Source organism: Alexandromys fortis, unplaced genomic scaffold, assembly GCF_014885135.2.
Source record: "Alexandromys fortis isolate MF-2015 unplaced genomic scaffold, M_Fortis_MF-2015_v1.1 scaffold_308, whole genome shotgun sequence".
In the NCBI taxonomy this organism is placed as follows: domain Eukaryota; kingdom Metazoa; phylum Chordata; class Mammalia; order Rodentia; family Cricetidae; genus Alexandromys; species Alexandromys fortis.
In genome coordinates this window covers 227,682-254,516 of record NW_026068180.1, presented here as the reverse complement: position 1 = coordinate 254,516, position 26,835 = coordinate 227,682, and the positions used below count along the sequence as shown (strand labels likewise).

Sequence of the window (26,835 nt, the reverse complement as noted above, 5' to 3'; positions counted from 1 at the left end):
GCTTTAAAAAAAAAAAAACAAACCTCATCTATCAAGAAGAAAATTATTTACTTACAAAATAAAAGCAAGAAATTCCAAAACAATGATAAAATTGGATGTTCCTTTATTTTATATGAACTACAATTAGCATACGCATCCTGAATTCTGCAAGACTTCAAAGTTGATTATTTCAAGACACAAAAAAATAAGACTGTAGTATTCTAAGATTAAAATAATATCACGTTAACTTTTGCTGAAAGAATTATGATAGCATACATGACAACTTCACACTAAATCAGAAAGTGGAAACTGTTTTCTATACTGCATTTTTCCTACCAGCTTTAAGCAAATCACCAATGGTATGCTAATTAATGAGGCAAATGGAATGAGACAGCTGAGACACCAAAAGCACTAACAACTGGGTAACAAGGAGGTCATGGGTGTTCCACTTGACTGTCACTCAGAGGCTGACTCTTCTGGGGAAACCTTCTAAGTACTGGAACAGGGTTATCTTGATGTAGGAAAAGAAGGCTGTGTAGACTTTTCTTGGAGCTACAGTAGAGCCTGAATACTAAACTCTCAGGAGACTAGAACCACTCAAATGTTCTTCAAATAAATTACAAAATTTCACAGCCTTGGACAAAGGCAGCTTGGTATTAACAACAAATGATTAAGCACCTTGGAATCTTAATTCAGAATTAAATCAAATACTGGAGGATAGTAACAGAAAGACAGTTAAAATATTAAAACAAATCAATTAAAATTGCAATTAAGAACTCATTAATTCCCAAATTGTTAAAAGTTAAAACAAGTTCCGCTTCCCATCACCTTATACTTATGAAAACTGTAATGGGAATTAGAGTGGCTATTATTTTACAATCTCAAATTTATTATTTTCAAGTAATTGCTAAACACAAAATTTCTGAATATTCCAAGCATCTAAAAAATACTTTCAGTCCTCTGCTGTGTCTGAAAAGAATAAAAACACTAAACAACAAAATGAAATATTATTTGGTACAAAAGGTTACATCTTAGTCATGCTTTACAACCAATTGCTTTTATGTAAAATTTTGATTGACTGAAGTCATCTTTCCATGACATACCTTTCATCAAAAGGAGGCAGGAACTATTTACAAAAATACCATCTACCCCAGAACATTCTACTCTGCAGACAGGTGTTCTGTAAAAGGACAACATACGAATACACAGAAATTTTTATGTGAGAAATACCACCTATGATCATTAGCTGGTCAACTGGATATGTTAAATATGAGAATCTACATCTACATATGAAAATTTAAATACTATGGAATGAAAACCACAACACGGCATCAGTTTCTCCCAAGTACTGAAAATGAAAATTCAAAAATGGACTTTCCTAGACGAATCTACTCAGATGCTACTGAGCCTACCAAAGGTGGGAGGGAACATGAACCAGCATTTGAACAGTACTAACATCAGGCGGGGTTACTGGGCAGGCTTAACACAAGGAAGCCAACACAGCAGCACTACCTTTTAAAATACTTCTAGAAAACAAGAAGAAATGCTTCAGTGGCTAAGCTAACTGTTGGAGAATAAGACGAAATCCACTTTCACTGACATTCTAGTGATGGTGTCTGTTTGTGGTTGACTGGTTGGTTGAAAGCTTAACACTAACTCGTCTAGTGACAATAAAGGAAATGTAGGTACTGTTACTAAATAAGTGATGGAACAAGATTAAAACCAGGAATTATTTTATAATCAAGAGAGATTTACCTTCAAACATTTTTGTTCAAGATTCAAAAGATTTATTTGAAAAAATCAGCACAAAACAAAGAGATCCTTAATAACCTTTCTCAGAATATATGAATAGTCAGAATCTATATGAAATGTAAGCAACAACTCTAATTTTACACAATATGGATGGTTTATACAATCTGAAGCCGCATGCCTCCCACCCACAGATACACTACAACACTACACTATTGATCCCCACTGACATCAGCTTTCACTAACAGTCTGACTTCGGAGTTATTGGAACAAACAGAAAAGCAAAATCATTTCCACTTTTAAATAGGACTAGCTAAAGCAACCACAGCAAGTTTTATAAAGTCATGAGGGAATACCACTAAGAACATTTTTAAATTAGGCAAAATCATTTCTTTATTGATATTAAGTAACTACATAGATTTAATAATAATGTGGCACAGTTATTCTTAGCTATGATCACAACACATTTCAACATTCACAATGATGGGCATCTTTATCACTAACCTAATCTACAAAGCTTATGAATAAAGAAAATACAAAAAAAAAAAAAAAAACTCAAGCTTTACAAAAGAAAAACTTCAATCTACGTACATTAACAATAAAACCATTTTTTTCCAGGTAACAGACAACGTGTAAAGGCATACCATTGAAAGTGTTTTTCTAAACAGCCGGGAATGAAAGAATATTTAGTATCTCCGACGCTTATTAGGGCCTTCAAAGTTGCCCCCTTGACTTCCTCTACCAAAACCACCAGGACCTCCACTCACAGGACCTACACCACTCATTGGTGCCTGTGGAGTTTCAGAACCTGTTCTATTTCCCATAGGCGAACCCATCTGGGACGGAGGTCCTTGAGGAAACCTATCATTGTGCTATAATGACATATAGTAAAGTCCATTTGGAACACGCCAAAATATAAGTGACAAGAAAAATTGGCAAAATCCCAAGTGGTGATGTCAGGAAGTTCAGCAGAAAGTCCAGCAGAGTCAGGATCAAACATAGAAGGAAGAAAGGAGCAATTTAATTAGTTCCTGTTTTTAAAAAATAAATAATAATAAGCATCTGAAGACTTACAAGTTGCTAAGCTATGCCCCATTTGGTGAAAAGAACTGATTCTGACATAAGCAAATGCCTCCTTATGCCCAATCACACTGCTCTGATCCCTTTTTAAAAAGCTTATAACTACATGAAACTATGATGTAAAAAAATATATATATATTATCATTTTGCTCTGAGATGGAGTATCTGTTTGTAGCCCAGGCTGGCCTCTAACTCATGATTCTACCTCTACCTTTACCTCCCAGGTGCTGGGACTATAATATAAACATGCGCCATCTGTCCTGGCAAGAAAGATACTTTTTAAAAAGAAATCAGAGATGTAAAACTGAGGAGCAGCATCATACTATTTTATAGGTAAATATTCTATAAACTTGAGAATCAATGCTTTTAAAACACAAAGCACTAACATGAACATCACAAAAAACTGGGACTTAATAGAGACATATGAAATACTTTCCTTTAAAGACTATTATTAAGAAAATAAGTTTCAAGAACTGTTTAAATAACAAATTATTGAGAACACATTAAACATCTCTATCATTTATTCTGTGACACTTTATAATAGTTCATCTCAAGTGATGAACAGAATTTTGTCTTAAAAATACCAAAGATGACATTTAAATTAAATTTACAATTTTAAGTAATGTGTAGGAATATAGGTTGGTTATATCTATGTTACTGCTAACGATTAATGCTAAAGAGAAACTTAACCAACATACTTCAAGTTTCAGGAGTTACATTACAAAAATGCTGTCTCTCCTAAATGCATCGACTTCTTTATGTGCCACCTGACTGTCCTAGATACTATGACCCTGCTTTTTTAATGACCCTTGTACAATAAATTTCAAAATGATATCAAGAAAACCAGTGCATGCTTCATTTCTGCAACGCACAATGTATTCCTTTAGTCCCTTCTGATCACCACAGACGTAGAATGATGGCATGTCTAAGTTAAATGCTAGTGCATCTTCCTTCTTAGCCATCAATGGAACTTTAACTTTTGGTATGGTAATCCAAACACCAAACACCCTTTTTGAAATCTAGTCACCAATTTTACTTTTCAGAATAACTATCAACAAGCATTACATGAGGAAACATTTTCCTACTCTAAGGCCTCAGAAATAGTAAGAGGCCCCTTTCCTGCTACCTGATATGCAAAGATGACAGAAATTACAACTGAGAAAGTCAATTTTCATGTTTTACCCATACAAAGGTATCTTCACACTCTTGGAACAAGACCAAAAAAAAAAAAAAAGCTGTATTTTTAGGTTACTAATACAAGCAATTAATACTTTTAATAAAACAGTACCTTTTTTACTGAAGATAACAGTGTGCCTTTAGAAAGCTTTAGAAAAATAATGTTTTACTGTTAACTATTTTCCAGTGAAGTAAATGGTCTAAAATAAATTATACTGTTTTCATAAAAACTAAAATCTGTCATTTCATACATAGTATTGTTTTGTTTCCAAAGGTAAATAGTCTACATAGAAAAAGCACAATATAAACACTTAGCATTACATCCATACACTCAAAGACAGATGTAAATTAAAAGTACTGAAGAATAACTGTAGTGGCACATATCTTCTATATTGAGGTAGCAAAGTAAGTAGTGATGGCAATACTAACATAACATCTGGCCACTTAAAACTGTCTCAAATAAATAAAAACTTAACCAAGTTGCTTTCTCTTCGTTGGCTGCCAAAAGCAATGATGTCTAGCTATAGTAAGTGTGAAGTTACCTTTGGGGCAGAAAAATGTTTAGTTATAAAATAAAATCAAAATAATTTTAGTGATACGTTACCACTGTGCCATTATCGGGTATCATTGGAGTTCCCATATTTGCAGCTCCTTCTGGTCCCATGGCAGGACCAGGGCCCATTGGTGGGCCAGGTATAGTTCCTCTGTTGTTCATATTCATACCCATCATTGGAGGAGGCCCTTGGGTACCAGCAGGTGCTGGGCTAAATGCATCTATGCAAAACAATCTACACTTAGAGCTGTCCTATCTTAGTTTAGTGAACATTAACAACTTTATAACTCATAAAAACAAAACTATCATCAAAATTATTTTCCTTCCTTAAGAATGGAACACTAAACCATCAACAATACAGCATCATATACACAGTAAAATTCTCTTTATTAAAACAAGCCTACAAGAAATAAGTAAAGCCAATGTCAATTGAGACTAAGATATGCAAAGTTTCAAAAATCAGAAATACTAAGTGTAACTTAATTTAAAGAAATGACCCTTGATAATTTTAAATTCCACCAGCCTTAATAAAAGGTAAAGGGTTGGCACTCAAAAGCTAAATACAGCTAAAACTATTAGCATATCAAAACAATGAATCTTAAGAAGGAAAATTAGTCGAGGGAATTACACAACATTAGCTATAAAAAAAATCCCTTGGCTTTTACAAAATTGTTAAAACTTACCAAAGAATGGCTTTTCAATTTTATATTAAAATAAATAATCTAAACAACAACAAAAAATCTTACTCAGGTCAAACCAGGTTTTAAAACACAGTTACATCCAAACAGAAAATGATTATTAGGGAGTACTTCTAAAAAGTGAAATTCTGAAAAGAGGCATAATCAGACTTCTAATTTGGTCATTAAGATATCCACCTGAGTCATATTACAATACTGGTCTGAGCTGTACTCCAACATGTATGGTAGTCTGAAATAAAACATTTTAAGGGATGATTTTTTTTATTTTTAATTTTTTAATTTTTAATTTTTTAATTTAAGGGATGAGTTTTTTAATCATAAAACTCCAAAACCAAAAACTAATGCCAAAATCAAGATTTCTTCTACTATTTCAATACATGGCCAGTTTTCAGATATTCAGAACTGACTTTCTTAAGAACACAGTAAGTCCATGTCACAGGACCTAACGCAGCTGAACACTGCAGTGTCAAGACTAAGGAGCAGGAGAAAGAAGGTAGTCACACTCCTCGCCAATCCATGGTGTCACATGCTATTGCTCTTTGAACTCTAATCCAAGAAACAACCAATTTCAAAGGAAACAAGTTCCTTAATCCCAACATATTCTTTCTAATTAATCAACACTTAAAGTTAACAATTTCTACTTCCTCAATATACGGTTATAAACATGCATATAACAGAAAAGAAAGGCAGATGGCAACAACTACAAGCCCTCTTAGTTCAATTTTTTCTGAAAAAAAAAAAAAAAAACCAGGTTAAAGGCCTTTGTTTTCCCCTCATTTTTTTTTAAAAGGGAGGTCTTGTGTGTAGCCTAGGGGGTTTGCTGTCACATACTCCTGCCTCAGCCTCTTTGATGCCAGAATTATAGGTGTGAGACCCCCCCACGGCCAGCCCCCTTCTTTTTATTAGTATTATGAGAGTTCAGACAGTTAATGATACAAGTCGGAACATGTCAAGTAATACTCCCAACTATCAGTAACGTGGACCTATTTTCCGCCTCCTACCTGTACAAATCTAAGAAATGTTGTCATTATCTGGTGTGTCCACTTGTAATACATCAAAAATGATGATGCCACACTATCAACAGCAATAGGATTTGTGTGGTGCAAATACAGGGCCTTGAGCACAACCACTGAGCTACAACCCTAGCCCATTTATGAAACTTGATGTACTATGACAGTTTTAACAACTCAACAATTCAACAAGATGGGAACTGCAATAAACCATCAAGTCTTAACACTGACTGAAGACTTTAAGAGAGTTGAGTGCTAAAAGGCATGTTATGATTTCCTAATAAATGTTGCAAAATTTTATTTTTCTTCTAAATTAAGTAATACAAAAGGGTATTCTCATAAAGGTGTTAAGCAAAAGAATGTTTTCAGATCTCTCTGCACTACCAAAAACTGTTTAAAATTTTACAAGTCAAAGTTTGATTCTAAGATAAATGGCAAAAATTCTTTGAAATTGAACTTCATAATCTTACTGTTCTTAAAAAAATGCCATCTATTACCTTTTAAATTTATTACCCATAAATTACTATAAAAAAATACTGAGTCATATCACCATTGTATACAAAGCTTCAACTCAGAAATCTTGTTATACTAATGATTCCACATGTCCACACACTAACGGCATAGATAGGTTCATGGGGCAAGGGCCACGTTTCATGCTTCCTTTGCATACCACAAATGCTAAGTCACACGCTGAAGGCCAAGAACAGTGACCAAAAGGATAGTAATAAACTATTCCAGATTATCTAAGAATAAAAGAACTAGAATTACAAGTATTTTTTTTTCATGGCTAACTTCAGAAAATATTGATACAATTCCTTATTCTCATATGCTACCAATCTTAAGAATATATTAGTTGGTAATGCATTATATGTTCTGATAGTATAATTGTTAAAACAACATGCACATATGAATTATACAAGTTTCAATTTCGTGATGTTTCTATGGGACAATTTAATATAAAAATTATGTAAAATGTAATTCATTGGCCAATGATTACAGTATACCACTTCAAATTTTAAGTTTACTAATAAGAGTCATGATATCTATGCACTTTTCCCTTACCTTATTTATGATACTATTTCTTAACAATTTTGCAACTCCTCTAAAGACATGTAAGGCATTTGATTTCCTCAACAAGCCATAGAAGACTGTGAAGAAATACTTCCATGCTAAATACCGTAGGCATGAAAAACATTTAAAACATTTTGTAAAGTAAATAAAAAGGCTCAGTCTCAAACAAAAAGTAAAAATTTAAAATAGGAACTCTAAAATCAAGTGAAAATACAACTTAGAATCTGTCAATTTCCAAGGGGAAAATGACACTTGGTTTGTACAATATGATAGCATTGTATTTAAGCAAAATGGTTAGAATTGTTGCACCCTGCATCAAAACCTAGTTTAAAAGCTTCTTTCACAGAATATATCAAATTGTATTTTTCAGCTATAAAATATTCTTTCTAGACACTTCTTAAATCCATTTATTAAATATAAGAAATATCACCTTCATAACTGGTTCCATGTTTCAGGTTTTCAGCATACAAATACCATGAACAGCATATAGTCCCAAAATATTTACAAGTAAGTTAAGTTACATAAGTCTTTTGCTTCAAATCCCTACCTCCCATGTTTATTGCTCCTCGGGGACCCATATCACCCATTCTCATTTCCTGTTCTCTCTGTAAGTAAACATAGTTGTCAGAGTCAACCTATCGATCTTATGACTTGACATTTCCCATCTAAAATCAAACAGAAAAGAGTGAGTTGGGATATCACTTTCCATAAAAAATTCTGAAATTTTCCAACATTATTTACTTAACAAGACTACTAGAAAAGAGGAAACGAAAGGGAAAAGTAAAAAAAAAAAAAAAAAAAAATAAACACTCCAAGGCTTAATAAGCATTAAGTGCTTAGAATATTCACTTGATACAATAAGACCAGGTTACAAATGAACCAGACTACATAAAATCTGCTAGCTTTTTAATGCTGTCACTCCAAAGAAACTTTCATCAAAGATACACCTAGCCTGAATAACGCCAATTATATTTAACTTCCACATTACAGAATTCTAAAGGTTACAGGCTGTTTTTATTATATAAAACTTATGAAAGATCCATGAGTTTTTATTCAACTAGTCAGGCATTCTTCCACCTCTGGTCTATATATACACCCTACGTCTTCAGTCTACACTAGCAGTTATAAAAAAAAATTTATGTAATATTGCTTTCCTTTAAATAAAGCAGTGGTTTTATTTAAAACATGAATAAACTGTTTCTTATTTTCCAAGTTCTGAAATGGATGCACTGTAGAATTATAACACAAGAGTCAGGTCATATAAATTAACATTTGAAATTTCATTACATAGCTACTGTATAAGAATTATTTACTGCCAGTTACTTCAAAATTAAGCCAATGAAATTAATCAATAACAATGAAATTGCAATACCACTTTAACCAAAATATTAAATGCTGAAACCATGAAAAGTACTCTGACACAAAAGTATCAATGAGGGTTTCAATTCAATGCATGGCTGAATGAAACAACAATTATTCTTGGGAAAAGCAACTGTTGTTAAACATAAATGATTAATGATGATATAATCCTGGAGAAAACAGCATATAAAATCAAGGGCCTAAAATGCTTAATGGAAGAATAAATGGCATTAAGTAGTAGGTAAGCTCTTTAAAGACATCCCAGAGTGGTAGGGTGGGTGTAGGACTCAGTAGCAGAGCACCTTTCTACCAAACACAGAGTCTGAGGTACGATCCCCTAGCACAGGTATGAGGCGGGAAAAGTCCTGCCCGCTTAGAATCGAAGAAATAAATATTTTAATAAAGCAATGTGAAATGAACAAAGCTACGATACAGCCAAAAGAAATGTTTTACCATATTATTTATAAAATGTAAATACAACTTCCTAAGAAATATGTTTTTTCTTCTCATAAAATTTATGTGTTAACAGATACTATCATTAACATATGAAAAGGCAAGAATAAGTAAGGCTGGACATGTAAAGCATGCCTTTCGTCCCAGCACTCCCATAAGGCAGAGGGAGAAAGGTATCTATTTCTGTGAGGAGCAGGTGAGTCACGTCTATGTGAAATTCTGTCTCAAAAATGAAAAACACAAGATCATAAGATCAAAACGATGACCAATCAGATGTTATACAGAAAAAACTTTAAACATGTTAAATATTTATTTAAGTTTCCTTCTCATGACTTCAGGAGATTGTTATGTTCTAAATCTATTGTCACAAACTTTTAGTGAAATACAATAGCACAGTAACATAAGAACCTAAAAGTGAGACTCAGGGTATTGTCTATTCACACCAACCTAAAGAATTCAAAACTGTGTGCTAACCCAAAACGCAAGAGACCCTTCTCCTATAAATAATGTTGGAGATCAAATTCAGGGTCTCAAGTAGGATAAGCAAGAACTGAGCATTAGCCTCAGGCATGAATAGCTTTTAATACATTTTGAAACAGATAAAAGTTAACACTTTCTTAGATATTAGTGATGTTTTAACTTTGTCCTAAGTATTCACTATAGTGTAAATTGAAAAACTGTAACCAGCATCTCAACAGTCCTTTAATGGCGACTAGACAAATGGCCCATTGTTAAGAGCAACTGCTACTCTTCCAATGACCTAAGTTCAGTTTCCAGCACCCAAACCAGGTAGCTCATAACCATCTCTATAACTTAAGCAGCAAGGGATCTGCTGCTCCCTTCTGGTCTCCAAGGTACCTGTATATATATATGGCACACATATATACACATAAATTTATTTTTATTTTAAAATTTTTGTGTTTTTTTTCTAATTTTTTATTTAACTTTATTTTATGTGCATGGGTGTGAAGGTGTCCGATCTTGTGGAACTGCATTTTCCGACAGTTGTGAGCTGCCATGTGGGTGCTGGGAATTGAACCCGTGTCCTCTGGAAGAGCAATCACTGCTCTTAACCACTGAGCCATATCTCCAGCCCTACACATAAATTTAAAAAGAAAAAAAAATCTTAAAAAAATAAAAGACTTTAATTCAAGAGGTCTAGAGAGATGAGTCAACAGTTAAAGAGCATACAAATGGATGGCTCATACTATTAGCAATTCTAATTTTAGGAAAACTGAAAGCCTCATCTAGTCCCTGTAGGCACCTGCACACATGTGGTGCACATAAATTCATGTAGGCAGGCAGAGACGCACATACACACACACACACACACACACACACACACACACACACACACATAAGGAAATCTTCAAGATTTTCATGCAATAAAATAAAACTACAATGAAAACTCAAGTTTTAAAATAGATTCAACCCTATCTATCAGGCAGAATGATCTTTGTGTGTGTACACATGTGTTTTATATGCAATGTTCAAATGGCACATCAAGACCCAAATGGTGTGCTTTCTTGATTCCTTTCCATCTTTTTTTTTTTTTTTTTAATTTGGGGGTGGGAAAAGACAGAGTTTCACTGTGTGAACCTGGTTGTCCTAGAATTTGCAATTAGAAGAGACTGGTCTCAGACTCACAAAAATGCAGCTGCCTCTGCCTCCTGAGTGCTGGGATTGACAGTGTACGACATCATGCAAAGCCTTCCACCATTCTTTTTGTGAAACCCTGGCTGGCCTGGAACTTACTATGTAACCTTAGATGGCCTCAACCTTCTAGTAATCAGTCTGTCTCTGCCTCCTGAATGCCTGGGATTAAAAGCACATGCCACAGCACCAGGCCCAGCTTTTTATTTTGAGGCAGAATCTCTCACTGAACCTCAAGTTCATCAAGTGTGAGAGGTTGGAGTCTCAGAAACTGAGCCCCAATGCCCATCATGTACCCACACACCAAGGTTAAAATTACAGGCTTACATAACCATTTATGACTGCAACGCCTGGCTTTGTAGATGGGTTCTGTGGTCTTGTGCTTGGAGAGCATGCATGCACTTACCAACTGCACCACTCCCTGGCCTATTTCTACAACCATCGAACTGTAGCAGAAGATATAAAAGATAAAGAGCTAGTAACTAACTTGCTCGAGGCAATACAAAGAGAAAATGACTGAGTTGTCATAAAAATTCTGCTAACAGAATTCTTAAAATTTTGCCATTACAAGAGGCCACCATTCAATAATCCCAACAGTAAAAAACCTAACTAAAATTAACTTAAACTGTAAGACATTGTCTTTCCATAAAAGAATTATAAATTAACAGATGACAAAATAAGAAGCAAAGTACAACTGTTTTCCAAAGCCAAGTACTGAGAGAAGTAATCCCACAGTAGCAGAAAAGTACTTTCACAAAGTACCCCTTCAGAAAACATACAAAGTAATGTTTAACATTGAAAGTTCAAATACTAAATTTATAATACTGAATTTTATCAAGCATTTTCAAAATACCAACATTCATGACATTTCAATATGGCAAAAACAATGGTTATGAGAAATTCCTGGTATTTCAACACAATCAGGGGACTTGAACCCACTGTGTACTCATATAATTAATGACATACATCTAATTTAAAGTATGATTATGAAGATTTGAATGAAGCAGCAAAAAAAATCAACTAACTTTATTAAACCCATCATAGACTTTATTACTACCCTGTATAACTGAACAGAATACATAGACAGCCTTCTACTACATTATAAAAGAGGATGATTATTTTAAAAATAGTTTTTATGTGATTGGGTCTCACAATAGACAAACCACTTTCAACACAAAGTAACATTTTTACCTAGAACTTCAACACCTGATTGCTGACATATTGAGAAATATAGTTTCTGTGTAAAAGAGAGTAAAAATTAGATGATTTGCTTAAAAGACCAATAATTTTTTACATGATGCCTAAATTTTTTTCATGACGTTAGTTCTACTCCAAGTTCAAAGCAGAACAACAAGCTTTAGCTCAAAAGCATTTCTAAGAAACTGCCATCCAAGTATTATCCATGTAAGAAATTATTATTATTATTATTTTTTGCTGGTGGGGGGAGGAGTAGGTGGCAGAGAAAAGATAAAAGTCTCCCTGTATAGCCCTGGCCAGCTGCTAGGAATAAAGGTGTACATAAGCACATTTGACTTCATGGATAGTTTTTCAATTCATGAAATACAAAAGCAAGCATGGGAAGATAACTATTTGATATGTCAGAATATTAAACAAATTTACAAATTTACCATTTACACTTCACAAAGTTATTCAACATTAACGACACAGAGTAAAAATAAGACTTCATTCCTTAAGTAGGGATGTAAAATTCTTTAATTTACTCTATACTATCTCTATTTGTGTGTGTGATGTGTGTACATGCCCACAGAAGTCAGAAAAAGATGTTATCGGTGGTTGTGAGCCACCTGATAAGGGTGCTGGGATTCAAGCATGGAGCCATGGGAAGAGCAGCAACTAAGCACTAGACCATTCATCTCTACAACCTCAACATGTTCTAAATCACTGCTGTAATTTGTAAAATGGCAACTATAAATAAAACTAAAAAACTCAAGTCTTGAGTAAATTTTAATTAGTATAAAGGAACCTAGTCGCCAAAAAGATTGAGAACCTACTGCTTTGTTGCTGTATATCTTTTTGTTTTGAAATAAGGTCTCATTTAGAAGAGCTGAACTGGGCCTTACTAAGTAGCCGAGGTTGGCGAAAATTTCCAGACACTCATACCTTCAATTCTCGAGTGATGCAATACAAGCATATGCTGCTAATCTCACTTTTAAAAACTTTCTTTTAAGAGTAGATATTTATCTATTACTATTTTATACAGAGAGAGGTGTGTTGCCTACATAAAATATCTATGTACTACCTGCTTTCCTGGTACCTGCAGAGGTCATAAAGGGGCATAAGATGACCTGAAACTGGAGTTACAGACAATTGTGAACCACCACGTGGGTACCAAGAATCAAGACCTGGTACTCTCGGGGAGCTGCCAATGCTCTTAATTGCTCAGCCATCTCTTAAACTCCTATTTTATCTTTTACCATGCACATATCACATGAGTGTGAGTTACAGGTGGTTCTGAGTCACCTGACATGGGTGCCAGGAATCAAACTCTGGTCCACTGGAAGAGTAACTCATACTCTTAAATGCTAGTTCATCTTTCTAGACCCAAGAGAACTTTATTTTTAAGATTATGTGTTTATTATGCTCTCAGTGTTCAGTCTGTGTGTATGCCTACAAGCCAGAAGAGGGCACCATATCTCACTACAGATGGCTTTGAGCCACCATGTGGTTGCTGAGAATTGAACAAGACCTCTGAAAGAGCAGACAATGCTCCTAACAACTGAGCCATCTTTACAGTCCCCTCCCCCACAAAGAGAGCACTTTAAAGTTCTAATCTTCCTTCCTACCTATAAAAGCATAAAGTAGAAAAAAAAGTCTACACCAACATACATTAGTCCCAAAATTATTCCCAAAAACTATTCCTAAAGCATGGTTACTATGTCACTATTGGCACCTAATACCACTTTTCATTTAATATTTAAGATAGAAGTATGATTTTAAATATACATTTCACATAATCAAATGGTGTGGTTGTGGATTTTACAATTATCTGCATATATTGAGTGTGTATGTACATATAAAACAAAGGACTTGCAAAAAAACTGGTTCTTTTCTTCCACCAAGTATACAGGGATCAAAGGCCAGGCTTGACAACAAGCCCCTTTACATACTGAACCATAATACTTACTGAGTACTAAGTATTGCTAGCTTGCTGTGTTTTATTTTAAGGCAATGTAATTTAGAGGAATCACAGAATTTGCAGGGCAAAAGTGAAGTATATTTTCCTTTTAAAGCAATCTCAATGGCCATAATCAACAATCTTAAGAAGTTTGTAAGAATTGTCTAGGGAACAATTTGAGACACTTTTAAACATTTGAACACATGCAACATAGAAAGAAAAGTTCTCATAGTTAACAAGATCCAATCTTATCCATAAATATTTCTAAACCTAAATTTATAAATATGTCAACCATACCTAACAATTTATTTTCTTTGCTTTAGTAAGGAAATTTGTGTAACAGGGTACTAACCAGTCAAACTTCCATGAAAAAATAGTAAATAAATACTGCCAGTAAAGGCCGGGCGATGGTGGCACACGCCTTTAATCCCAGCACTCGGGAGGCAGAGACAGGCGGATCTCTGTGAGTTCGAGACCAGCCTGGTCTACAGAGCTAGTTTCCAAAGCCACAAAGAAACCCCGTCTCAAAAAACCAAAAAAAAAAAAAAAACTGCCAGTAAGCAAGTGTTAGCTAAAATACTCTTCCTAGGCACAAAGAATAGCACAAAAACTATCATCATGCAAGCTATCAACCAAACAAAATTAGGAAAAGTTTTGCAGAGACTGACTGCTGCCAACCTAATCAACATAGGAAAAAGCTAGAAAAACCTGGCACTCTCCAGTCTCTTCTCTCCCCAGCTTGCTTTTCAAGCTAGCCTTAGCCTGGCCCAGATTGACCTCCCATTAAATCAAGTTTCCAGCGTCAGTCTCACAAGTGCAGGGATTACAGGCTCAAGCCATGATCCCTAGCTAGTTTAACACTTTTAATTTATATCATTGAAAACGACATCCAAAATTCCATATAATGTACAATTAGAGAAGGAGTAAATACATGATGAAATATAAACTTCCAAAATATAACTGTGACTTTCTGCCTTCAATTTGAATACACACATTCTAAAATACTCGTACTACAGGTAGTGGTATTCAGTTTTTTGTTTTTGTTTTGCTTTGTTTTCTTAAAGGAACCGGAGTTACAGACAGTAGTGAACTTCCATGTAGGTGCTGGGAACTGAATCCAAGTCTACAGGAAGAAAAGCCAACGCTAATAATTACTAAGCCATCTCTCCAGCCTCAGAAGTCCTCAGTGTTATCATGATTAAATGAAATTTCTATCACATATCATTAAAGAATCGAAATTTAAAAGAAAGAGGCCAGAAAGATGACTCTGTTATTAAGAGCACTGGCTGCTCTTACCAAGGACATAGGTTTAATTACCAGGACCCGCTATAGCTCATACCATCCATAGGAGACCCAATGCCCTCTTCTGGTCTCCCCAGGTGCCAGGCACACCAGACATACATACTAGCAAAAGATTCATATATATAAAACAAAAATTAATAAGAGACAAAAAAGAGGAGGAAAAGGAGGACAACAAAAGGATTCAAATAGTAAGAGAATGAGAGAGACAAAGTATTCAAATATTCAAAGTCCAATAATCAGTTACATTACTAAATGCTAGTATAGATGAGAAGCAACTGGAGGAATAATCGGTCGTTATTGGAGAGAAAGCAAAATAGCATAAACACTGTGAAAGAAGGTCTGGTGATGACATAACTCTTTTACTCTTACCATATGATTCAAATCACTTCCTTGTATTTACCCAAGGAAGTTGAAAACAAAACTGTCCATGAATGTTAATAGCAGCTAAACCTTGAAGTCAACAAAAATTTCTTCAAATAAATTATGTTAAATCTAGGAAAGAAGAATTATTGCTCAACACTAAGAAGAAATTTTTAAGATCCAGAGAAAATTTAAATCTTAAATGAGGAACAAAAAAACATGAACACACTAAAAAGATCAGGGAGTGTAAAGGATAAGGAGGAAAGACTAAAAACAGAGCAAAGGTATATGTGTAGGTAGGGGTGTGTAGGTAGAGGGTGTGTGTGTGTGTGTGTGTGTGTGCGCGCGCGCACACACGAAAAGGCACAAAATAATACTCTGTCCAATATCAGAATGGTAAAAGTCATACATTTTTCAAAACCCTCATAATCGTAACACATGGAATGAACCCTAAACTATTGTCTATAATTGTTATTGATGTGGCAAGATGTGCTCATCAAACATCCCATGCTAGTACGGAGATAGTGGAAGGATACAATAGAGGAGGCATGAGGGAAACCTCCATGCCTTCCCATCAGTGTGGCTAGGAATTTAAAACTATTTTTAAAAGTCTAACAAAAAAAGGAAGAAAGCAAGGAGGGAAAATCAGAGACAAGCGAAAGTTGGATAGGAAACCTAGCCTCCAAAATAAAATTTTAATAATCAATTATCAAGTTCATTCTATTACTCATAAAAATAAAAATAATTGTTCTTTGTCCAATCAGAAATTCAAGTAACAACAAGCATGAAGATTACTTAAAACATAAGAGCTTTCACTCAATAATAGATTTTTAAGCTTTAAAATGCAGGAAAATCAATAGTTGTTTTTTAGTACATTGTATATTTGAGACTGAATTGCATATAACCATATAAAATCAATCTAATAGGTATCAGCAGACAAGAGAAAACACACATTTTACATAAATTAATATACAAACACATATATTGCATTGAGAATATTTCAATGCACTTACATGATGATATATATTTATGACATAATTTTCAATTGTCATAGCAAATTCACTGAAAAAAATTCTATTTTGTTTCCTGAGATAGGGTGTTCATGAAAAATCTTGATCTTCCTTTCTCAGTATAACTACTGGGATTACATACATGTGCCACTAAAAAGATGCTTTTGGTTGCTAGAATATATCAGCAATACTTAATAATTCTTCAAATTTAATTTTTTAATACCAAACTAATAAGGCTATGATGCCAGGTGAAATTATGAAAGATGAACTAAAGAACAAAACATAAACTGTACAAGAGACAATCTAAAATTGGTCCATGGAAAGGCAATAATGGAAGAAGAACGCAGTATACAGTCCAATGTTATGAAGAATTACATATATACTTCATGAAGGAGAAAATGTTTGTTTGCTGTTTAAATCATGCCAATAGTTTCGTAGAAGCACTAATATGTTGACAAATATTTTTTTCTAAGTAGGTAGCTCAAAGTAACAGAATTTAAAATTTTAGATTTTAAGTACTAAATAAAAATCAGTTATATCAAATTTGAAGTTGCAAAAGACAAAATTTAAAATGCAGAAGACGTAAGACAAAAAGTAAACTTACCAAAACTTTGTTCTTTCAAATTATTCAAAAAGTCTTTGAAAACACAATTATAATTATCAATAATATAACTTAAGCATATCACCAGTAGAGTATGTTTACAAATCAAGGTTTGCAGTGCCCGCCAGCAGTAAATATTAAGATACTCATTTATCTAGTTGAATTCAGAATTCTTGACATTTGGGTGATACTACATAGCTTTATGCTGTCCTATCGGTATTAAAGCTAAAAACATTTAAGAATATAACCACCAAGTAAAGTAATTCCTGCAAAATGGCTCTACACTAAAGTCACAGAGCAGAAGTAACAAGCTTCTTTAAATGTTACTAATTGAAACACTTACTAAATCAAAGTATTAATTATATTACAGATATCAACAGCATTTCCAAAGCATGTTTAGACCAACCATTTCTTTTCTCTATTGCTGACTCTCTTACCTGCTTACTCAAAAAAGGTAAATATTTGTTAAAAATGATCTTACCATCTGAATCAAAAATTATTAAAACTTACCATTTCAAATGAAAAGACATACAGTACACCTACAACACAGTAGAATAATAAACCAATTTTATCAGTGAAAATTTTAAAGAAAACCATGAAAAACTCTTCCAATAGAGAGAATGCTTCTCTAAACCAGTAAGAACACTTTAGCTGTACCTCTTAAAGGTCCTTCCCTGTCTACATACTCTGTACCAAAATTCCTATAGCACAGGAAATAATAGGAATTTTCCCCACCTAAATGGAAAAATCTTTCTGTAATGGAAACCAGTCTTAATATAAAGTGAACAGAATCTTCAGATTAAAAAGTTAGGTATGCTGAAAATCAAGCACACAGATAAAAAAGTTGATTGACAGGATTTTTTTTAATTATATTCATTATGTGATTCCATTATGAAAACCTATGAGTCCAGTAGCTTTATCTCAGTGCTATCTGTGTTTTTCTAACAATCTACAAAAGACTTGATCTAAGAGAATACACAAAGGCACGGTGACTCATAAAGTACAGCTAAAACTATGACTGCAGATTATCTACCTACCTATATACTTACCTACCTTTTTTAAACGATTTTATTTTATTCTTTTATTTATTTTTTGCTTTTTAAAATTTATTGAGTTTTTTTGAGCTATATATTTTTCTCCGCTCCCTTCCCTTCCTCCCCTTCTACCCTCTCCCATGATACCCACACTCCCAATTTACTCAGGAGATCTTGTCTTTTTCTACTTCCCATCCTACCTATTTTTTAATCTACAACATCTCTCCATGTAGTACATACTCCCATGGTGGAGCCTCAAATCTGTGATCCTCTTGCCTTACCGTAAGAGTACTAGGGTTACAAGCTTTAGCCCCTATGGCCAACATTGGTATGTGCCCACAGGGAACATAAACACAAAAGAACTATTTGATTCTTTCAGCTTACATCTAACTAACTATAATACACATGCACAAACCCTGACCTCTAAAGACTCAGCATAACAGCAAACAAAAACATTTTAAAACTTAGAATCTAATTTGTAGGCACTAAAAATCAAACAAAAGGAAAAGGCTGGGTTGAACAATCAGAGGTAATAGACAAACTGTGTTTATACAGTTTATATCTATACTATAGACAAACTCCAGGAATATGAGAGGGGGAGGACGAGAGATATGATGTATGTCTGAAACACCAAGTTGTACCTTAATACGAGAATGACATATAAGATATTTAATAACTTCCATTAGATGTGTTCAGAAAAAAAAACTTTTATATATGAATCATAAGAGCACAGAACCCCATGTTCATTGGGCTTGGCCGTGTGATTCTTCTAACAAAGCTAATTTTGTATCTTCTATTTTTAAAAGTAATTTAATACTGGGCGTGATGGCACATGCCTTTAACTCCAACATTTGGGAGGAACAAGTAGGCAGGTCTCCAAGTTTGAGGACACCTAAGACTACTTAAAGGAAATTTAGAAATATATATATTCAGATATATATATTCATATATAAACATATGTATAATTTTTATGGAAACTTCTAAGTAATTAGCCATTAATAAAACCAAAATTTTAGCATAATTAAAGAATTAAATATCTAAATAGAAATGATCAATCTGTTTTACTGGATGTTTTCCTGCACGTACACCACATGTATGCAGTGCCCTTGGAGACCACAAGAAGGCATGGATCCCTTGGGACTGGAGTTACAACAGGCAGTGAGCCTACCATATAGGTGTCAAAAATTAAGATCTAATTTAGAAGAGCAGCCAATGCTCTTAACAGCTGAGACATCTCTCCTGCCCCCGACCAATACTTTCAGTCAGATATATCTAATCATCAAAATCTTAAAGAACATTTTCAATAACATCAGCAAATATCATAAGCTTAACTAGTGTATTTTTATTTAATCAGAAGTCTGTTTCAATTATGTACCCCAAGATACAGACAGCTTTCTAATTAACAACCTAGACTCTGTTCTTTTGTTATGTACACAATAAAAACAATTCCTGAAAATACTATATACCCTCCCTAATATTTACAAATCTTTTGCTTATAGAAAGAACCAGTTAAATAAGTGAAAGTGTAAAAAACCAAACTGGCCTGGCAGTGGTGGTGTATGCCTTTAATCCCAGCAACCAGGAGACAGAAACAGGCGGATCTCTGTGAGATCAAGGCCAGCCTGATGTACTAGTTCTAGTACAAGCTTCAAAGCTATAGAGAAACCCTGTCTAGAAAAACAAACAAAAAATTGTCTATTTAATTGGAAGCATGGGTACCATGAGAGAGGGTAGGAGGGGAAGGGAGAGGAAGTGAGTTGAGTAGAAAAAAATATATAGCTCAATAAAACAATTTTTAAATAAGCCAAACTGGTTACAAATACATTAAGACCATTACAATCACTGTATTATTTGTTTAGAGTTTTATCAACATGTCCAAGTCTGTTGACTAGTTGACCTGCAAGTCAGATCAAAGTCCAAACTTTCAGTACCATCCCTTCAACTATTCCCACAGAATGAAAAGCTATGGAAACTAATTGTAACATTCCTCTGAATGGTCAGCTATTTGACTCCTTTCCACTCCTCTAAAAAAGGAAAACATTCTATTGCAAGCCAATCAAATTAACTCATTAAATAATTTAGAAGAGGAATAGCCATGTAGAAAAATACAAAATTACAACTTATCTAAAACATGCATACATCATTTCAGAAAATGTGTACCTACCAACCATATCATAAATAAGAAAAAAAGGTGTCATTTCTCCTTGTTAGCTCCGATTAATGACTTTTATTATTCCCAAACCTCATGTTTTTGGTATGCACATGTTACACCAGGGCAAATCAATTTTATAAATAAATCATGGAGGTAATAAAAAATATCCATACAAAATACAAAAAAAAAAAAAGACTGACATGGAGGCATCAACACAGTAAAGTTAACACTACTGATTAAGAGGAAGCAACATCAGAAGAAAAATTGTTTAAACCTCTACTGACGAAAACTAAAAAAATTTGGAAACCAGAAAGAATAGCGTTTGGCAGCATCTCTTTAGCCGTCGCTTCGTTAACTCTTGCATTGACTTATAAATAAGACTATCATGAACCTAATATGGATTCCTCAGGAACCTTGGAGCTTACGATATGAGCAGATCTGCTCAATAGGCCTTCTAAAAGCACTGGAAAGGAAACAAAAATTAATTAATTTGCATTGTAATTTACAGACTGTTGACTTTGGATAATCTGAGCCTTTTCTTTAAGATCCCCCCAATTACCAAACTGACTTCAGATTAGGAATCAGCAAACAGGGCCAAGTAATAAATATTCTAGGCTTTGCTTGCCATACACTCTTGATATAGTATTATTGTTCACATCTAGTCAACTTAAGACTCTGTAGGGCAAAGCAGATATTAACAAACTAACCAAAGTGTTTCAATTCATTTTACAAAAACAGAAAGCATGCAGATGAACATGACCTTCTCCAATCTGCTGACCCTTAGTGCAGATGAAGTCACTAAAATCTTAAAGTACCATTACTTGAGATCATCTCCTGCATATATATAGTATGAAAGACCAATTCATGGTTGGCATCCAAATTCAAAAAGCACTATTCGTAGAGAACACTGTACTATTTAAATTGTATATATGAATTTCCAACTCTTTCCCATGTTTCCTCAAACCCATTTACTGCTTAAAAACTTGAACTATACTACCACAGTGATTTCAACATATTTAAGGGCATCTTAAGCATCACTAAGAAAGTTGTTCAACATTTTAAAATCAAGAGCTGAGTTCCAGCATAAACCTAATGATTCAAAATATTGATGGATCTCAAGTACTTTTCAATAATTTCATGGAGGTATCACACATTGTTACCTACTAATTTAGCAAAACTATATTCCCAAGTGACAGAATCTTCTCTAATCAGACAAACATAAAATTATTTCTAGGTAAAAAAAAAATGTAAGGATTTACTAGGCAAAGTGGCATGCACACTCTTAATCCCAAAAATAGGAGGGCAGAGAAGTTGGGAGATCTCCTCTGAGTTGAGGACCCGCTGTCTAAATAGCAAGTTCCAGGCCAGTCCAGGCTATACAGAGCAAGACCCTGTCTCTAAAACAAACAAAAAGCAAAACCAAAAAAAAGGTATAGGAAATCACTCTGTGTATCAAGTACTCGGCAGGAACTACGAACCTTAAGAATGCTATGCAGACTGTCACTAAACTGTATTTCTAGGCTAGCTCTGAATTTGTAATTCACCAGTTTCATTCTCTCAAATACTCAAATATTGGGGTTATAGACCCCAAGCCAGCACTTATAAGGTCACTGTGAAATATTTGTAACTGTGCACAGTTGTATTTGTTGTGACTGGTGTAATAAAAAGCTGAACGGGGGGCTGGAGAGATGGCTCAGAGGTTAAGAACACTGGCTGGTCTTCCAGAGGTCCTGAATTTGATTCCCAGAAACCACATGGTGGCTCACAACATCCCTAATGAGATCTTGTGCTCTCTTCTGGCCTGCAGGCAGACATGTAGGCAGAATACTGTATACATAATAAATAAATCATAAAAAGGAAAGCATGTAATAGTTTTAAAACAATTAATTAATTAATGAAAGCTGAACAGCCAAGAGCCAGGCAAGGAGAGAAAGAAAGAGAAGGAGAATCTAGGCACAAAAGGTGAGACAATACGGAGATATAGCATGAATAATAAAAACCTAGAGACAGATACTGGGTGCAACCTGAATATCAGAAAAGCAAAGCAACCAGTCACTGGCTCTTACCTCTACCTCAAAGTGAAAATGAAAAATCCTGCCTCCCAGAACCTCAGATTGAGAGACTAAGGGTGAGACCTGTCGCCTCCCATTTTATATTCCTCTCTAGTGTGGGGATTAAAGGTGTGTACCATCACCTCCTGGCCTCTATGGCTAACTAGTGTGGTTGCTGGGATAAAGAGAAGTTGGGAGATCTCTGAGTTGAGGACCCGCTGTCTAAATAGCAAGTTCCAGGCCAGTCAGGTTATACAGAGCATGCCTGGCCTGTATGGCTGACTAGTGTGGCTGCTTTGCACTGATCTGCAGGCAAGGTTTATTTATTGAAAAATAAACAATATATGGAGAGGAAACAGGAGGTACAAGAAGATGGAAGAGAGGTAACACCTCATAATAGAACATAGATTCATATAAATGGGTTAGTTTAGGTTATAAGAGCTAGTCAGGAACAAACCTAAGCTATAGGTTGAGCTTTCAAAATTATTATGTCTTCATGTCACTATTTGGGGGCTGGCTGACAGAACAGAGAAAGACACGTTACAAGGTGATACCCATAATTTTAAAGAGTTCTTCCTAGCTGGCCAGACATGACTTTAATCCTAGCACTCAGGAGGCAGAGGCAGGAGGATTTCTTGATTTTGAGGACAGCCTGGTCTATAGAGTGAGTTCCAGGACAGCCAGGACTAGTTTCTAAAACCCTGTCTCCAAAAATCAAAGCATTCTTCCTAAGGGATTTGAAAAATAACATTCATGAATAAATATTAAATCATTGGCTCACTATATTTTCCTCTTCCAACAACTGTTTGGACGTGCGGGTTTTTTTTTTTTTTTTTTTTTGGTGTTAGGGACATGCTGCCACTCAATTATAAATAGGTCATCCCGGGGTTTTACTCCTTTTTTTTTTTTTTTGAGCCACAGTTTTATGTACCCAAGGTTGGTCTCCAACCTAGTATATAGCCAATAAAAAGCTTGAAATTCTGACCCTCCTGCCTCCACCTCGCCAGTGCTGAGATTACAAACCTGTACTATCATGCAGGTTTGCAGTGTGGGATGGAACTCAGAGCTTCATACATGTTAAGTGCTCTCTTGGCTTAGCTTCATTCTCAGCCCTATTTCAAGCCTTGATACGGGTGTTACAATGGAAGTCCAATGTTAAAGGAACACAGCTTGAATAAATATCTGACATAGCATATACTATTTCCAAGGTCACTGTGTGCGTGTATCGTCAATTCCAGGTAGTAATGGTATATATGTCTATAACCCCAGCAGTCCAGAGGCAGATGGATCTCTGAATTGCAGGCCAGTCTGATCTACAAGTTCCAGGACAATCAGAGCCACATAGTAAGACCTTGTCTCAAACAACAACAACAAAAAAAAAAAAATAACAAAAAAAACCCCACAAGTAATGTATATATTTAACTTAATGTAGAATATCTGGAATAGATATGAAATGTTATCCCTTTTGTTAACAAAAACCAAGCATTAATATTTACTGTTAGAAAAAACAAGCTTCATATTTAAGTCTGATCCTATATAAATTATATCAAAAAATAAAAGACGTATGGTATCCTACACTACTTGACAGCTGCATTTGCTTAACTTATAGCGTATGAAATAACCAAATGTGAAAAATCAGAAGACCATTATAAAAAATAATCTCATAAAATTCCCATTGATTCTGAAGTAAGTATGGAATGTATAAACACTGTACATCATATCATATTTTAACCTAAATACTCTTCACACCATGGTCAAATACATTCTAAACTGATAAATTAACATGCATACATACATACATATATATATGGGCTATAGAGATGGATCATTGGTTAAAGAACACTGGAAGCTCTTTCAAAAGATCTGGGCTCAGCCAGGCAGTAGTAGTACAGGCCTTTAATTCCAGCACTCAGGAGGCAGAGGCAGATGGATCCCCGAGTTTGAGGCCAGCCTGGTCTACAAAGTGAGTCCCAAGACAGCCAGGACCATTACGCAAAGAAACACTGTCTCAAAAAAGCAAAAACAAAACAGAACAACAAAAACTGGGCTCAATTCCTACCAGCCATGTGGTAGCTCAAAACTGCCTGTAACTGTAATTCCAGGGAATCTGAAGTCATTTCCTGACCTCCATGGGCACCAGGTAGTCACATGGCACAAATAATACATTCAGGCAAAACACAAGTACACGTGAAATTTAAAAATTTAAATGTATACATATACATGCTCGCTCTTTCTTTTTTTTTTCTCTCATACACACACATACACACACTTCAGATAGTGAAAAGAAAGACATGTTACAAGACTGAAACTATCATGGTTAATTTATAGTAACAACAGCTACTCTATTATCAAGGAGTTTGACATTTTCTAAGCAGAAATTAAGTACAAAATAAGAACGACAATTTAAAGTTAACTATATCCCCAGAATTCCAAAAGACATGTATGACAAAAAATAACTATTTTAAGGCTGACTTATCATATATCTAAATATGTTAAGTTCTGTCCTTCATCCTATGCTACATTATTATTTAGGGGTTGTTGGCACATGCCATTAATCCCAGCACTCAGGAGACAGAAGTAGGTGTATCTTTGAGTTTGTGGCCAGCCTGGTCTACAGAGTTCCAGGACAGCCACGGCTATACAGAGAGACCCTGTCTCGAAAAAGAAAAACAGAATTACAAATATTCCAACCTATGGTTCAACATAATTCAAGTATTTTACATGAATCAGAATTAGTCTCAAGAGTATTTCTTCTGTTTTTATTCCTTTTCTTGTTCATCCGTTATGCATGTGTGTACATGTTTATATACTTGGAAAAACAACTTTTGAGAGCTGGTTCTAACCTACTGTGTAGTCAGTCTTAGATAATATAATTAAGGTCATCCGACTCCAAAGCAAATGCCACTTTTACTTGCTGAGCCATCTCATCAAGCCAGTTTTCTTCTTTTCCTCTTATTATTTTTATTTATTTGTTTACTTATTTTTGTGATAGGGTTTCTCTGTATAGCCCTAGCCATCCTGCAACTCAGTAGATCAGCTGCCTTTGCCTCCAGAGTGCTGATATTAATAAAGGCATACGCCACCACTACCTAGCCTACAACTTTTTACTTTATGTTTTTCTGGGACAGGCTAGTCTTGAAGTTGCAGTAACTATCATGCTTTGACCTACAAAGTGCTTGAAATATAGGTATATGCCACTATCTCCAACTTTCAACACATGGGCATGTGTATGTGCGTGTACCCCTGCTCGTAGGATGCCATAGGAGGGCCAGAAGTTGTTGGGGAAATGTCTTCCTCAATTACTTCTCAAACTTAAGTTTTTGAGACAAGCTCTTTCACTGAATCTGGTGCTCACCTGGCCAGCAACCCCTGGAGATCCTGCAGGGATTACAAACATGCCTGGTCATGCATCAGATTTCAAGGTCATGCACAATCAATATTTTACTCTCTGAGTCACCTCCCCAACACCAACAGTCCTTTTGTGTTTTTTATTCACACGTCACAGAGCATGTGTGGAGGTCAGAGGACAACTTCTGAAAGGTGGTCATGTCCTTTCACAGTGTGGGGCCCAGTAAACCTAGGTCTTCAGGCTTGGCAAGTGCTTTGACACAATGACCCATCTAAAAGTACTACTCCCCAAAATCTTTCAAAAACACAAGTAGCATGTTGTCTTTTAAGGTTTGGTAGGATGAAAAGGGACAGTGGTCAAAGACTATAATTTGCTATTCTAATCAGACTTTTATTATGTGGCTGTAAGTATGCAAAACATACTTTTTCTAATAATTTGAAAAGTAAATGTTTAAATCCAATTCTACTCTAGTAAATAATCGTGTGAAATAATAATCTACTTTAGAAATGACAATAAAAGCAGCATGAGGTTTTTTTTTTTTTTTTTTTTTTTTTTTTTTTNGGTTTTTCGAGACAGGGTTTCTCTGTAGCTTTGGAGCCTGACCTGGAACTAGCTCTGTAGACCAGGCTGGTCTCGAACTCACAGAGATCCGCTTGCCTCTGCCTCCCGAGTGCTGGGATTAAAGGTGTGCGCCACCATCGCCCGGCCCAGCATGAGTATTTTATGAATAATTCACCTATTCCCAAAGATCACTAGATAGCTATAAAATTTTATACTAATTTAAAAGATTTCTGAAAGAAAATGATTTTTTTCTTATGAATTTAGGAGCTGAAGAGATGGCTCAGCAGTTAAGAATACTTGCAGTTTCTCCTGAGAAGCAGGGTTCAGATCCCAACAAATACGTCAGCAAGTTCACAACAGTCTACAAGTCCAGCTGCAGAGAATGCTAACCTGAACACACGCTCTACAGTCACACAGAAACATACACCTATTTTTTCTTTCCTTTTTGAAAGAAAAACAAAAATTTACATGGCCAGCATGATGGCTCAACAAGTAAAA

The 26,835-nt window shown here is 34.9% G+C and overlaps 1 protein-coding gene across 1 annotated transcript in view; it reads right to left on the bottom strand.

The window, feature by feature from the left end:
- Positions 1-122: 122 nt before the first annotated feature.
- Positions 123-26,835, bottom strand: part of Pspc1 (paraspeckle component 1) — a 60,645-nt gene continuing 33,932 nt past the window's right edge. The window contains exons 7-9 of the mRNA XM_050129145.1: positions 7,864-7,921; positions 4,589-4,758; positions 123-2,600 (exon numbers count right to left, since the gene is read on the bottom strand). Of these exons, the coding sequence (XP_049985102.1) occupies positions 2,415-2,600; positions 4,589-4,758; positions 7,864-7,921 (414 nt within the window). The 3' untranslated portion in view covers positions 123-2,414. The remainder of the gene's footprint in view (positions 2,601-4,588; positions 4,759-7,863; positions 7,922-26,835) is intronic.